General features: G+C 42.3%; 1 protein-coding gene across 23 annotated transcripts in view; it reads left to right on the plus strand.

Annotated features, from left to right (window-relative positions):
• PKNOX1 (PBX/knotted 1 homeobox 1) overlaps positions 1-14,636 on the plus strand; it is a 71,834-nt gene that overhangs the window by 20,042 nt on the left and 37,156 nt on the right. For 19 of the 23 annotated variants that reach the window (XM_065578000.1, XM_065578053.1, XM_005310973.5 and 16 more), the window contains one exon: positions 6,039-6,140. In XM_065578000.1, the coding sequence (XP_065434072.1) occupies positions 6,090-6,140 (51 nt within the window). In that variant the 5' untranslated portion in view covers positions 6,039-6,089. Of the gene's footprint in view, positions 1-6,038; positions 6,141-7,425; positions 7,528-8,030; positions 8,080-14,636 lie in introns of all 23 variants that reach the window. The other 4 variants (XM_065578047.1, XM_065578092.1, XM_065578110.1 and 1 more) reach the window with 2 other exon arrangements.

Here is a 14,636-nt window from a genome sequence, read left to right on the forward strand (position 1 = left end):
GTATCTAAGGATTTGAAAAAACTTGTTGATCTAATTCCCAAGAAAATAAATGGAAATTTGGCTTATGAAACCCTCATTTAAATACTTCATAATTTCATTATACTTTTTTATTTTATTTTTTATTGACCTTTCCTAACGTGTTATTTATAAAGTAGTATAAAATGTGAACCTTTTTATTACTCCTTGTTACATTAAAGGGTCGTGCCACACACAATATTTAGCACCACATTTAAGAAATTAAATAGCAAAAATCTATATTAAAATTAAAGTTGTTTCTTCGTGCTGTAAAACAGGTTCTAGCTGATACCTGCGGACTGGCTCATACTGTAGCTATCAAATTTGCTAGGGTAGTGAGCAAAACTCTCTCGATTCCAATTGAAGTCAAGAACTCCTTGTTCCTACATTCATCTATCAATGAAGATGGCCTTTCTTGTAGCCATCACATCCGCTTGTAGCATGGAGAAAATGGGAACCCTTCTGGCGTACCCATCCTACGCAGTCTTCTTCAAAGATAATGTCACATTAAGACCCCACCCAAGGTGCCATCTTCCTTCCATCTGAACCAACCTATCCACCTTCCACCTTTCTTCTCTAAGCCACAAGGAAATAAACAAGAGGCCCTTTTGCACATGCTGGATGTTCGTAGGGCATTGGCCTTCTATTGTAGCTTTCCTGAACAATGTACCAATACCAGAGATTTGTAGAGCAGCATCCTGGCCATCCGTGCACTACGCAATTGAGCAGGACTCTGCATCAGAGGCTCTGTTAAGGTTGACTGACTGTCCTATCATCAGTAACAAAGCCAAATCTGAAGCCCCAGCCTTCCAACCAGGGGGACTGCTCTATAGTCACCTAAGGGGGAGCATCTATAGGGACACTCCTCAAAGAAGAAGAGAAGGTTACTCACCCTGTGCAATAACTGAGGTTCTTTGAGATGTGTGTCCCTATGGGTTCTCCACTACCCACCCTACACCTCGTTGCTTTGGAGTTCAAACATGGACTCTGCAGTAGAGAAGAACTGATAGCATTTGGACTGCACAGTGCTATATAGCCACCATTCAGGGTGTGGGATGGGGTGCATATGTGGTCCAATGGGCACTGCTACCGAAAATATCCGATCCTAGGCGTAGGGACACAGACGCATCTAAGGTGGAGCACCCATAGGGGGACACATCTCAAAGAACCTCAGTTACTGCACGGCGTGAGTAACCTTCTTTTCTTTGAGTAGTGTCCCTATAGGTGTTCCACCTTAGGTGGACTGGAGAGCAGTGCCTCCTTCCGTATGTTAGCTAGAAATATGAGGCCGGACTGAGTTGGAAGGTCACCAAAACGGCATTATGAGGTCACCAAAACGGCATTATGGCTCAATTTTCCCATCTGTAAAATGGAGATACTTTCTTCTTCGAGTGCTGTCCCTGTGGATGCTCCACTTCAGGTGTCAGTGCATCCCGGCGCTGTTGATCAGACATTTTGAGGAGAAGTGTCCATTTGGGACACACATGTGCAGTAGTCATCTCGTGGCACTGTTGGCGCCTCATCTAGTGCGCACACGACCTGACCCCCCTCAGTTCCTTCTCCACCATCCTTGGCCTGAGACAGAGCTCCGTTGCAGTGTCCCAGCATCTCTCACAAACCTAGAGAAACATAATTAGAAATAGTTTTAGTTTTTTCCTAGTATAGTTAGTGTTTGGTTAGTCTTAGTCGGTTACTAAAAAAATCTCTGCAACTGGCCTCTGATCCAGGGCAACAGACTCTTTCCACAGGGGCTCCCCAGCTATATCCACCTCAACTAAGGACAACGCTTGTTCCCCTAAAAGATCAAGGAACAGAGCCACAACTTCACCACAGAGAGAGCCAAATAAAAAGAAACTGTCTCCTGCTAGGTCACTATCTTTGGTGCCCACCACTCCACGGGCGAGTCCTTTTGAGGCACAGTGCACCTCTGGCAAAGTCCGCACTGGGACCTCTGCCTAGCCCCATCGGAAGGACAAGGAGTCGAGGCATGTATCTAAGACTGCCTTCCCCTCTAAAGCACCGACCATACTGTTAAGAGACACGGCACCGAGGCCCTCACCAGTGACTATGCCTCCACCACTGGTGCCGACGGACAGAGCCAAGATGACATCATCCATACTGAACAAGTTGGGACCACAAGTCATCGGCACTGTCCCCGGTACCATCTAAAACAATGACATCAGTACTGACGGTGCCAAAATCAACGGCACCACACCAATTAATACAAAAAAAAGACCTCGTGGTCTCTTCAGTAGTGCAGTCACCACTCTTCAGCATCGATGGCTCACCTGAGCATACAGCATCAGACCATCCTCACCCCCCCTCACCCCTCATTATCAAGTGATGATGAGATGAACAGGAAAAGCATGCCTTCTCTTTACCCACAGAACACAGACCACCCTGCGGACGCATTAAATCAAAGGCTCCCTATGGACAAGACATGCAACCTTGGTATGGTCAACCATGGATGTGCCCACCTATGCCCTTTCCTATGCAATGGCCAGCCTGAGACCTATAGGCAGCATACAGGGCTCATTACAACAGACCTTTGACCCCACCCAGAGGTAAAATAAGATCACCACCACCATCCTTCATACTGGAGACCTCGGAAGCCCAGGAGGAAATGGGATGAGAGGGAAGAGGGCACCGAGCAGGACATAGCAGCACCTGTGCATAACTCTTCTTGGTCGCCACAGAAAGCCATAATGCTGCCACCTCCCACCACGGCTGATGATTTCAAACAGTTCCATGAACTGTTCAGAAGGGTAGCACTGAGTCAGGAGATCCCATTCAAGGAGGTGCAGGACACCCAGCACAAACTCCTCCAGATTCTCCAGACATCGTCTGACTTCTAAAATAGTGTTGCCCATAAATAACATCAGGGAACAGGCGGAAACCATTTGGCAAACACCAGCTACTGACCCACCAAAATGTAAGAAGCTAGATAGGAAGTATTACGTGCCCGCCAAGGGTATGGACTTCCTTTTTTTTCTCACTCCCTACCCAATTCTCTAGTAGTAGAGGCCATAAACCAATGCGGCAAACCGCAGTACAGGTCCACTCCACAGGACAAGGAGGGCAAGATATTCAACCTCTTTGGATGAAAGATCTATTCTTCGGCAACGCTACAATTCAGAGTTGCAAATTACAGCGCGCTCCTGGCCAAATATGACTATGATAATTATGGCAAACTGAATGAATTTATTAATGACCTCCCAGAGAGGAGGCATGCACAGTTCAAAGCCAAACTAACAGAAGGACAGTTGGTCGCCAGAACGGCACTACAGGTGTCCCTTGACGTGGCAGACACGGCAACGAGAACAACAGCCACAGCCGTAGTAATGCACAGAGCATCATAGCTGCAATTCTCAGGAATTCCGAAAAATCGCCAAGTAAAAGGGGAAGATCTCCCATTCGAAAGAGGAAAAACTTTTCTCTGACAAAACCGATGAGATCCTCCACTCAATGAAAGCTTCCCAGGCGACTCTCCATACTCTCAGGATGTATCACCTGCAATGATAGGAAGACGTTACCGGGCATACCAATGCAGCAGAGACACCTTGTTCCAGCATCAGCAGCAACGACATTACGAACCCAAAAGGCACAGGCAAAGACCACAGAGACATAAAGCATCTCAAACCCAATCCTTGACATCACAAGCGACATCAACCAGATTTTCAAAGTTATTGCTTGGTTGAGGGTCTGAACGACCTCCCTCACCAGGTGGTGAAACTATCAACCAGGCCTTTGGCCACCGCTTACATCCTTTTTACCATGTCTGGGTGTCAATCACTATGGACCAATGAGGTTTAGAGATCGCTTTTACCTTAGATGGAAGGTGTTATAGAAGTCTCGTGTTGTAATATCTAGGTACAAAATACATTTCTTGTTTTTGATTTTTATCCCAATATTAATGTGTGTAAGTTTATTTGTTTATGGCAATATAGCAATATACAATTATCAAGAGAAATGTTATCTACGAAAGATTGTTATAATAGAAAAGTTTTATGAAGGACATTGTTAATATCTGACGCACCCAGAGGGGTGCTGGAACTAGGGGTGTTGATGGTGTAGCAGCACCCTCTGGCTTGAAGTAATAATAGCAGCCAAATACATGGTTTCTGCTTTCAGCAGTCCCACTATAAAAATTTGTTCCAGCATCTCTGCCCACCCATATCTATATCGATTAGATTAATGAGAATGCAATGCAGTATTAATAGTTCTTGTATCTTCAGTGCTTGCTTTGGGGTTGTGTGGGGTGAGTATAAGGAGAGTTGCATTTTAAATGGAGATGGGCCAAGAATACAAAATCAGGCCTAGGCTTTCAGTTATTAAATGACAGAATCTTATGATCTGCCCTTGTGAGGTTTTTGACTTGGAATGGTGTATCTTCTGCCAAGATCAGGTGTTCTTATGCGGCTTCTACTATCTTGGACTGAAATATTGTAAAAATGCCTGTTCTCGTGACATCTTTGCTGTCTCCAGACCAGAACCAGAAAATAGCCTCCTCCTAGTTTATCATTAATTCTGTCAACGAAGGTTTAAAGGATCTAGGAATATGAATCCAATCCTTTTTCTTCACAAAATTGAATGTCTTTCTAAAATTATGCTCTAGCTCAACCACAGGATAAAGGCTTGATTTAGGAATTGCTGGGTGCTGTTCTATGGCCTGACTATGCAGAAGATCAGATGATCATAATGGACCTTTCTGCCCTTAAAATCAGTGAAAATGTACAGTAGTGCCCAGAGGCCCCAATCAGGATAGGAGCTCAATTAGGTTCCATATAAATACGTACAAAGGTTTGTCCCAAAGAGCTAAGACTAAGGTTATGATTTTGTCATGGTTATTTTTAGTAAAAGTCACTGGCAATAAATAAAAATTCACAGGAGCCCGTGACCTGTCTGTGACTTTACTAAAAGTAACCAGGAGACAGGGCTGGCGGAGGGTGGGGTAGGTAAGGAAGAAGAATGACAGCTGGAGCCCCAATGGGGGTACGGACTGACAGCACCAGCCCCACTGCCATGGGTGGGGGGCACGCACAACCCCGACTCCAGCTCCAGCCACAGCTGCGGGGCAGGGGCACCCAGCCGCAGCTCTGGTCCTGGCAGTGGCACACAGCCCCAGCTCCGGCCCCGGCCCTGGCAGCAGCCAAAGTGCACAGCCCCGGTTCCGGCCTCAGCCAAAGCCATGGGGCAGGAGTACATAGCCCCAGCAGGGAGAGAGGAGTGGACAACAACGGATGGCTCCGGCCATGGGAGGGTGGCAGCGATGTATGGCCCAGGCCGCAGGCTGGGGGGTAGGGGTTTGTGCACGACTCTAGCTCAAGCCCTAGCCAAAGGGGTAGGGGATACACAGCTCCAGCTGAAGGCGCACAGTCCCGGCTCCAGCCTCAGCTACGGGGCAGGGCACACAGCCCTGGCCAAAGCCATAGTTCCGGCTTCAGTCTCTGACAGCTGAAGCCAAAGAAGTCATGGAGGTCTGGTAAAGTCATGGAATCTGTGACTGCCATGACCTCTGTGACTAACTAGTATCCTTAGCTATGACCTTCCTCTGTTCATGATATGAAAGCCCTTCAACAAAATGAAAATGGAGAATATTCTTCAAACTATCTGAAATGTTTTCTCAATGGAAAAACTCCACTTGAGACTGTTTTTAATATCTAGAAAATAGAATACATCTGGAAAACAATGAGTAATTAGTCATCTTAATGGTCATATACTACAGTGATATGCAAGAGTGTGGGAAAAATCTGGCAACAACCAAAGCAATCCTGATGACTAGACACATTACAGAAGGAAAATGTGTAAGGTTCAGAGCCTTAAATTGCCATAGCTCAATTAACTTAAGTGTTTTGTTTGCGAGAGTGATGGCTGCCTAAAAAATGAATATAATTGCATTGTCAATTAAATAACTGATTCGCTTTGCTATTGCGCACAGAAATTTTGGCAACATTTTTTGCATTGTGTAGAATCCGTTTTAAAAAAGATTATTTTTGTAACTGACATCTTTTACTCTTTTCTAGAATATGTGTTCTCACTTGTGATGATTTGACATTATAAACCCTTCATTAACCATGATGGCAACACAGACATTAAGTATAGACAACTATCAAGATGGACAACAAGTGAGAGCATTTTTCTCCTTTATGTATTGCATTACTATTAGCAAGTGAAAAATTACCTTTTTGTTTTAGGTTAGACTCTATATGTGATGTGATATGATGTTGCATCTTTGAGCAGTGGTTCCTAAAAAGTCATTCCATTCATCCGCACTCTGAAGACCTGTTCTCCGTTATTGCTGTATGCCAGCCTGAGCAGTAGGTACAAGTCTTCCTGCCAGTAGATGGAGACAGTGTTAACTGTCAGAAGAAAAACTGAGTTGTTGCTTCCCCTACAAAGAGGCCTGGTTAGCTGAACAGTCAGTTACCTTTTATTTCCAAAGAGGCAATTCTCTAGATTGCTATCTTCTGTTTGGAGTACCTCCTGCTTTTATTTTGGAGAGCTTTTTTTCCATAAACCCTTTTCTTTGATTGGTTTACTTAGTTTAGAATACTTATGTGTCTTGGTAAAGAGCTGGTTGCAGGGTGGATAAAAATCAATATTTTTATTGAAATTTTATTTAAATTGGATTTTTTTGATAGTTTTTTTTCCCCTCAAAAAGCATTTATCTAAGATATCTTTGAGCTATAATGTATGTTAATTAAAACTATCTCATCGTGGAATAGGGATTATAAATTCTAATTCTGTAGTATGAGACAATATATTCATGTAATGTTTAAGAAAAGTTTTGTAAATGAGTTCCAATAGTTCATGGATTAGAGACCCAATCCTATGGGGTTCCAGGGACTTTTGTATAGATTATTTAGGTTAATCTTTCTGTCTACCCAATGGGACTCAGTGCTCAGTTTAGAAGATACCATCAGTAATGCTTAGTTTTGCAGTTCTCAAACAGTGGATTTGTGTCTCCACTCCAGAGATAACATGCTTGTTAACAGCAAAAATGTTTTTAAATAAATACATAATATATAGAAGTGAGAAATAAGACATCAACCCTATTGTCCCTCTGCAAATTTGTGTACACAGAGTCAATCCCTTACATCTCTCTAAAAGTGCAAAGTTTCAAAAAGTTCAATGAATAGAAGATAGTTGGGGGCAGAATAGATCTGGACAAGGAGAAGAAGTCTGGAGATAAATGTGAGACGGGAGGGACAGGCAGTAGAAACAAAAGTGAAACTGTTTGAGCAGCATATTCCAGAAGTCTTGAGGTCTTTCTGAGTGTAGCCTTCATTGATTTGAGATCTGCCATACCATTCTCTCACTAGAAGGGAAAACCTATAATGGCAGCACGCCATAAAAGAGATCCAGTTTGGGAATATTTTAATGAAGTTCCTTTACCTGTGGGTAAGACAGGCATGCGTGCAAAATGCAAACAGTGCAACAAAGAAATGCAAGGCCCGGTTGCCTGAATTGAAGATGATGAAAGGAACATGTCTGAACATGCAGGATCTTCAGGTTGGTAAACTTTTTTTATTTCATACTTCTTTCTTAAGGACTGCCTATCTTCCTTCTGGACTATTCCTGAATTCTCATGTTCGAGCAAAAAATATAGTTGTTACTCTCTGCTACTATCATTTTAGATGCAGTTGTGATCAAATAAATAGCTGAAATAGGCTGATCTTCCTTTTACAATTTCACCTTTAAAGTAGTACTTAGTGTCAGTGAATGCAATGAATAATACACCTCTACCTCGATATAATGCTGTCCTCGGGAGCCAAAAAATCTTACCGCATTATAGGTGAAACCGCGTTATATTGATCTTGCTTTGATCTACTGGAGTGCGCAGCCTCCCTCCCTCTACCTCCCCCCCAGCCCCTCCCCTCCCCCCCGGAGCACTGCTTTACCGCGTTGTATCTGAATTCGTGTTATATCAGGTAGCGTTATATCGAGGTAAAGATGTACTAAATGAGCAGTATGGTGGTAATAATTAAATAATGGCATTGACTTATTTTGTTTAGGCGACTCCATCCTCAACATACAGGATTCTGAAGACTACTCACCTTCAAGGTCACCATCATTTTCTATAGTTTCAGAGTTATCTGCCAATGATAGTGAGTCACACCATGTATGTCACATAGCCACAGTATGTCACCTGTAGCAAAAAGAAAAAAAAAATCTCCAGCATCCAGAAACAACCATAGATAAGTTTGTGATAAGAACCAGCAGATTACAAAAAGACGTAATTGATGAAAAAATTGCCCGGTTTGTTTATGCAACAAACTCTCTCCTTTCCATATGATTGAGAACCCACACTTCCTTAACATGGTTCAGTCCTTAAAACCAGGATACAGTCCACCCAACAGAGCAGATGTCGCAGGCAAATTGTTGGATAAAAAGTGTATGAAAGAGAAATTGAGCAGTGTGCAAAATGTCTAGAGGGTAAAATTGTTAATCTGAGTCTTGATGGGTGGAGCAATGTCCACAATTATCCTGGTGTATGTGCTTGTGTGACAACAGAAGAAGGGTATGTCTTCCTTACCGAAACAATTGATACATCAGGAAATGCACACACAGTAAAAGCTATAACAAACTGAAAAAAAATTCAAATGTCTAGTATGCAGCTTGGTCACAGACAATGCTGCAAATGTATCCAAGATGAGAAGAAATTATTTAGAAGAGAGTGAAGAGAGTCCCAAGCTAATAACATACAGTTGAAGTGCTCATTTGATGCACCTCCTAGCCAAAGACTTCAGTGTTCCAGAAATAAAGCCTAATGTTGTTGAAATTGCAAAATACTTCTGTAACAGCCACTTTGCAGCAGCTGCTCTGAAAAACATGAGAGGAACCACACTAACTCTCCCACAAGACGTGCGATGGAACTCAGTAGTGGACTGTTTTGAGCACTATATCAAGAACTGGCCTAATCTGATGACAGTTTGAGAATAAAATTGGGAAAAAATAGTTCTCAACATTGGGCTTAAGAGAAATGTTGAACATATGCTGAGTACCCCGAAGTCTATTTCTGTAGCCTTGAACAAAATGCAGGGAAATAGCTGTTTTATTGCTGACGCTGTTGAAATTTGGAAGGAACTGAGTGAGATCTTAAAAAGAAAAATATGCACTAACAGAGTTAAATTACAAGCATTAAAAAACGAACGGGACAAGCACTATTTACAGCTCATTTTCTTACAAATATTCTCAATACTCAGTACCAGGATCAAACCTTAACTGCTGAAGAAGAGGAGTTGGCTATGACGTGGACATCCAGCAATCATCCCTCCATAATGCCAACTATAAAAGCCTTCAGACAGGGCCGGCTCCAGGCACCAGCGAAGGAAGTAGGTGCTTGGGGCGGCCAATGGAAAGGGGCAGCATGTCCGGGTCTTCGGCGGCGGGTCCCTCAGTCCCTCTCTTCCTCTTTGAGCTGGTGACGAAGTGCCAATTGGCCTTACCCCCCCCCCCCTTTTTTTTTTTGCTTGGCCGCTTGGGGCGGCAAAAAAGCTGGAGTCGGCTCTGCCTTCAGAGCTAAGGGTGAACCATTCAAGGAATATGTTTGCTGCTGATGTTTTAAAGAAAGTCACACCAGTGAACTGGTGGAAGTCACTTAAGCACTTGGATTCAGAGACTATTGAAGTGAATATCTCACTTTTAACAGCAGTAGCTTCTTCTGCCGGCGTAGAAAAAATATTTTCTTCCTCTGGACTAATTCATTCCAAATTGAGAAATCGTTTGGGACCTGAAAAAGCAGAAAAGCTTGTTTTTATTTTCCAGATAACGAACAAATAGGAAAATAAAGGTGAAGACAACTGAGTTAGCTGCAGAAGCCAATATTTTAAATTTCTCATGTTGACCTGGCTGACATAATCGATTTTAATTTTTGTTTTTTGTTTATTCAATAAAACAATTTTAACAAAAACAAAACTGATTTTAAAAAACTTGAATGTTTAACTAAATTCAAAATTCATTTGCTTGTTTTGTTAAAATATTATGTTTCCTGTTGAAGAAAAAAATCCAGAATACATAACATTGTTGTTTTAGTTAAATAAAAAATTTTTAAATGTCTGTCTGGTGATGTTCTCCTCCTAGTACAGCAGGGCAAGAAAATCCTCCAAATATTAATGATTAACCTGTTGAATTGGAGATAGTTCACCTCCCAATGACTTCATAAATATCAGCTTCAATTACCTTTGGTAAATGAAATAACCAAACAATCATTCCTTTTCTGATATAGCTGTAAAACTAATCTGAAAAGTTTTCAAAATAAATCACTTAAAAAATGTATAGTGTGTACGTTCAAAAAATGAAACCTACATTTATCTCTGAGTTTTGTAGAATATGTATTCAGGTTATAACAACCAACAAGAATGGGGGAATTCTACGGCCAAAAAATTAAAAAATCTGCTCCATAAATTAAAAATTCTGTATACAATAGTTTAAAATTTGGCAAAAGTCTGCATATTTTATGTCAAAATAACACCATATAATCATGCCAGTTTCAATTATTTTGGTTTTTATTTAAAAAAAAAAACCTGTCAGCAAGTATGTAATTTGAGTAATAATTTATTTAAACTACAATACAGAAATGTATTTCCTGCACCCTTCAGAAGCAGTGTAAAGACTTGGAAGTCATAAGAACGGCCATACCGGGTCAGACCAAAGGTCCATCTAGCTCAGTATCCTGTCTACCGACAGTGGCCAATGCCAGGTGCCCCAGAGGGAGTGGACCGAACAGGCAATGATCAAGTGATCTCTCTCCTGCCATCCATCACCATTCTCTGACAAACAGAGGCTAGGGACACCATTCCTTACCCATCGTGGCTAATAGCCATTAATGGACTTAACCGCCATGAATTTATCCAGTTCTCTTTTAAACGCTGTTATAGTCCTAGCCTTCACAACTTCCTCAGGTAAGGCGTTCCACAAGTTGACTGTGCGCTGCATGAAGAAGAACTTCCTTGTATTTGTTTTAAACCTGCTGCCTATTAATTTCATTTGGTGACCCCTAGTTCTTGTATTATGGGAATAAGTAAGTAACTTTTCCTTATCCACTTTCTCCACATCACTCATGATTTTATATACCTCTATCATATCCCCCCTAGTCTCCTCTTTTCCAAGCTGAAGAGTCCTAACCTCTTTAATCTCTCCTCATATGGGACCCGTTCCAAACCCCTAATCATTTTAGTTGCCCTTTTCTGAACCTTTTCTAGTGCCAGTATATCTTTTTTGAGATGAGGAGACCACATCTGTACGCAGTATTAGAGATGTGGGCGTACCATCGATTTATATAAGGGCAATAATATAGTCTCAGTCTTATTCTCTATCTCCTTTTTAATGATCCCTAACATCCTGTTTGCTTTTTTGACTGCCTCTGCACACTGCGTGGACATTTTCAGAGAACTATCCACGATGACTCCAAGATCTTTTTCCTGACTTGTTGTAGCTAAATTAGCCCCCATCATATTGTGTGTGTGTATATATATATATATAGTTGGGGTTATTTTTTCCAATGTGCATTACTTTACATTTATCCACATTAAATTTCATTTGCCATTTTGTTGACCAATCACTTAGTTTTGTGAGATCTTTTTGAAGTTTGTCACAGTCTGCTTTGGTCTTAACTATCTTGAACAGTTTAGTAGCATCTGCAAACTTTGCCACCTCACTGTTTACCCCTTTCTCCAGATCATTTATGAATAAGTTGAATAGGATTGGTCCGAGGACTGACCCTTGGGGCACACCACTAGTTACCCCTCTCCATTCTGAGAATTTACCATTAATTCCTACCCTTTGTTCCCGGTCTTTTAACCAGTTCTCAATCCATTAAAGGACCTTCCCTTTTATCCCATGACAGCTTAATTTACGTAAGAGCCTTTGGTGAGGGACCGTGTCAAAGACTTTCTGGAAATCTAAGTACACTATGTCCACTGGATCCCCCTTGTCCACATGTTTGTTGACCCCTTCAAAGAACTCTAATAGATTAGTAAGACACGATTTCTCTTTACAGAAACCATGTTGACTATTGCTCAACAGTTTGTTTTTCTGTCTGACAATTTTATTCTTAACTATTGTTTCGACTAATTTGCCCGGTACCGACGTTAGACTTACCGGTCTGTAATTGCCGGGATCACCTCTAGAGCCCTTTTTTAAATATTGGCGTTACATTAGCTAACTTCCAGTCATTGGGTACGGAAGCCAATTTAAAGGACAGGTTACAAACCTTAGTTAATAGTTCCGCAACTTCACATTTGAGTTCTTTCAGAACTCTTGGGTGAATGCCATCTGGTCCCAGTGACTTGTTAATGTTAAGTTTATCAATTAATTCCAAAACCTCCTCTAGTGGCACTTCAATCTGTGACAGTTCCTCAGATTTGTCACCTACGAAAGCTGGCTCAGGTTTGGGAATCTCCCTAACATCCTCGGCCGTGAAGACTGAAGCAAAGAATCCATTTAGTTTCTCCGCAATTACTTTATCGTCTTTAAGCGCTCGTTTTATATCTCGATCATCAAGGGGCCCCACTGGTTGTTTAGCAGGCTTCCTGCTTCTAATGTACTTAAAAAACATTTTATTACCACCTTTGGAGTTTTTGGCTAGCCGTTCTTCAAACTCCTCTTTGGCTTTTCTTATTACATTCTTGCACTTAATTTGGCAGCGTTTATGCTCCTTTCTATTTGCCTCACTAGGATTTTACTTCCACTTTTTAAAGGAAGTCTTTTTATCTCTCACTGCTTCCTTTACATGGCTGTTAAGCCATGGTGGCTCTTTTTTATTTCTTTTACTGTGTTTCTTAATTTGGGGTATATATTGAAGGGTAATGGAGGAGTTGAGGGAGAGGAAAGTAATTGCTGGGAGGGAGCCTGGGTGTGAGCCTGGGTGTGAACTTGGATGGTTGTTGGGTATGGGTGGGAGAAGTATGGAACAGTTTTTGAGGGGTGGGGCGGAAGGGTTGTTAGGGAGTCTCCCCTGTGCAGACCCTCGCTGATCCCTAGCCTCTTTAATTCAATTAGGCACATCTGTCCCTGTCCCCATGTGTCCCTGAACTCCCACTCAGCCAGCCACCTCTCCCACCGTGAGCCTGCACCTTTCTGTCCCCCCACTAGCCCTTCTGAACCCCAGTCTGTAATTCTTCAGCAGTTCCATATGTTCCACCCTGTCCATCCTCCCATATCCCATGCTTTCTGACCTAGCCCCACAGGCAGGGCGCTTTGAGGACCAGAGCCTTTTCTCTTCCCTACCTGCAGCTGGGGCTGCTCCCACCCAGGAGCATCTGCTCTCTGTTCTGGCACCACAGCAGTCCCTGGTGGGCAAAAGGCGTAACTGCAGCACTTCTTGGCAGAATGTATTTTGTGCTGAGAAAAGAAAATTCTGCACTGCACATGATTTCTGTGCATGCGCAGTAGCACAGAATTCCCTCAGGAGCAGAGCGATGGTTCTTTTTGTTTTGTTTTGTGCCTCAGGAGTACTCTGCCACAAAGTAGTCTTCTGGTTTTGGTGTGTCTTGGCTTCTGTCATCAGCAGGAAACAGCTGAAAGAAAGTAGCCCCTGGTATTAGGTAACTCGTTTTTAATTTCCAGTGACTGAAGGTGAAGACTCCTCCACCTACAGACTCTGCAAAAATATGGCCCGACCTTTATGATTATATGCATGAGTCTGTTTTCCCATTGCCCATCGTTCCTTTTGTTAGCCAAAAAATAAGTCCATTGGTTATGTCTTTCTCCAGGCATAGTGGCTTCAAAATCAGCTAAGCCTTCCAAAAGAACTTCTCGAGGGTCAGGAAGTTCTGCCATTTTCTCAAAATTTCCTTTTGAGCTAGAAGAGGGCTCAGCCATGTCAGACGACAAAGTACAAACAGCCTATGCAAGACTTACTTCAGGATAGTGTCTTAAATTCCTTTTGTTCGTTGTGTGTGGAATTCGGTGCAGCTTTGTCTTTAGATGTCGTCTGTATTGGTTACTCTAATAGTTACTAAGGGCCTGACTCTTCCTTCAAAGGATTGCTCCTTTGGTGACAACTCTTGTGAGGGTGGGTCCTTCTGTGGTTTTTAATTTTCTTTCTGAGGCCTTGATCCTAGTGTGGTGGTGGTGCTTAAGACACAAACCGCCATGGTTCAAGAAGAAAAAGAATCTTCCTATGCCACTGGTTCAGTGCCCCCAGGGGGATGTGACTAATGCTCAAGTGGGAAGAAAAATGTAATCCTTTTTGAAGGGAAGATTGGATTCCATGATAGGTAAGTTCTTCTAGTGGGATGATCTTTCTGTCCCCGTTAAGCGGGCTCTTAGTCTAAAGATACCTTGCTGTAGGTGAAGAAGAATGGAAGTCCCATTTTAGAAAGCCATCAAAGTCTCGAAGGCATTCCCAGTCCATTGATGCCATTCAGGATGTGCTGTATGTGCAGATTGAATTGCCCTACTGTAACTCTAACAATGTTCTCGTGGAGCTATAATATACCCCATATGATCATGGAATAACATAAAACTACCCAAAGATTACAGGACTCTATATCCTGTTAGTAATGTTTAAATCCTGACTCTTTAGGTTTATCTTTTAAGGTGCTTTGGTGCTTTCCTGTTTTGCATCTTTTTCTTGCCTCTTAATATTGCAACTTTTACTTGTGCTCTGCACTCCC

Source organism: Chrysemys picta, chromosome 1 (genome assembly GCF_011386835.1).
Source record: "Chrysemys picta bellii isolate R12L10 chromosome 1, ASM1138683v2, whole genome shotgun sequence".
NCBI classification, from domain to species: domain Eukaryota; kingdom Metazoa; phylum Chordata; order Testudines; family Emydidae; genus Chrysemys; species Chrysemys picta.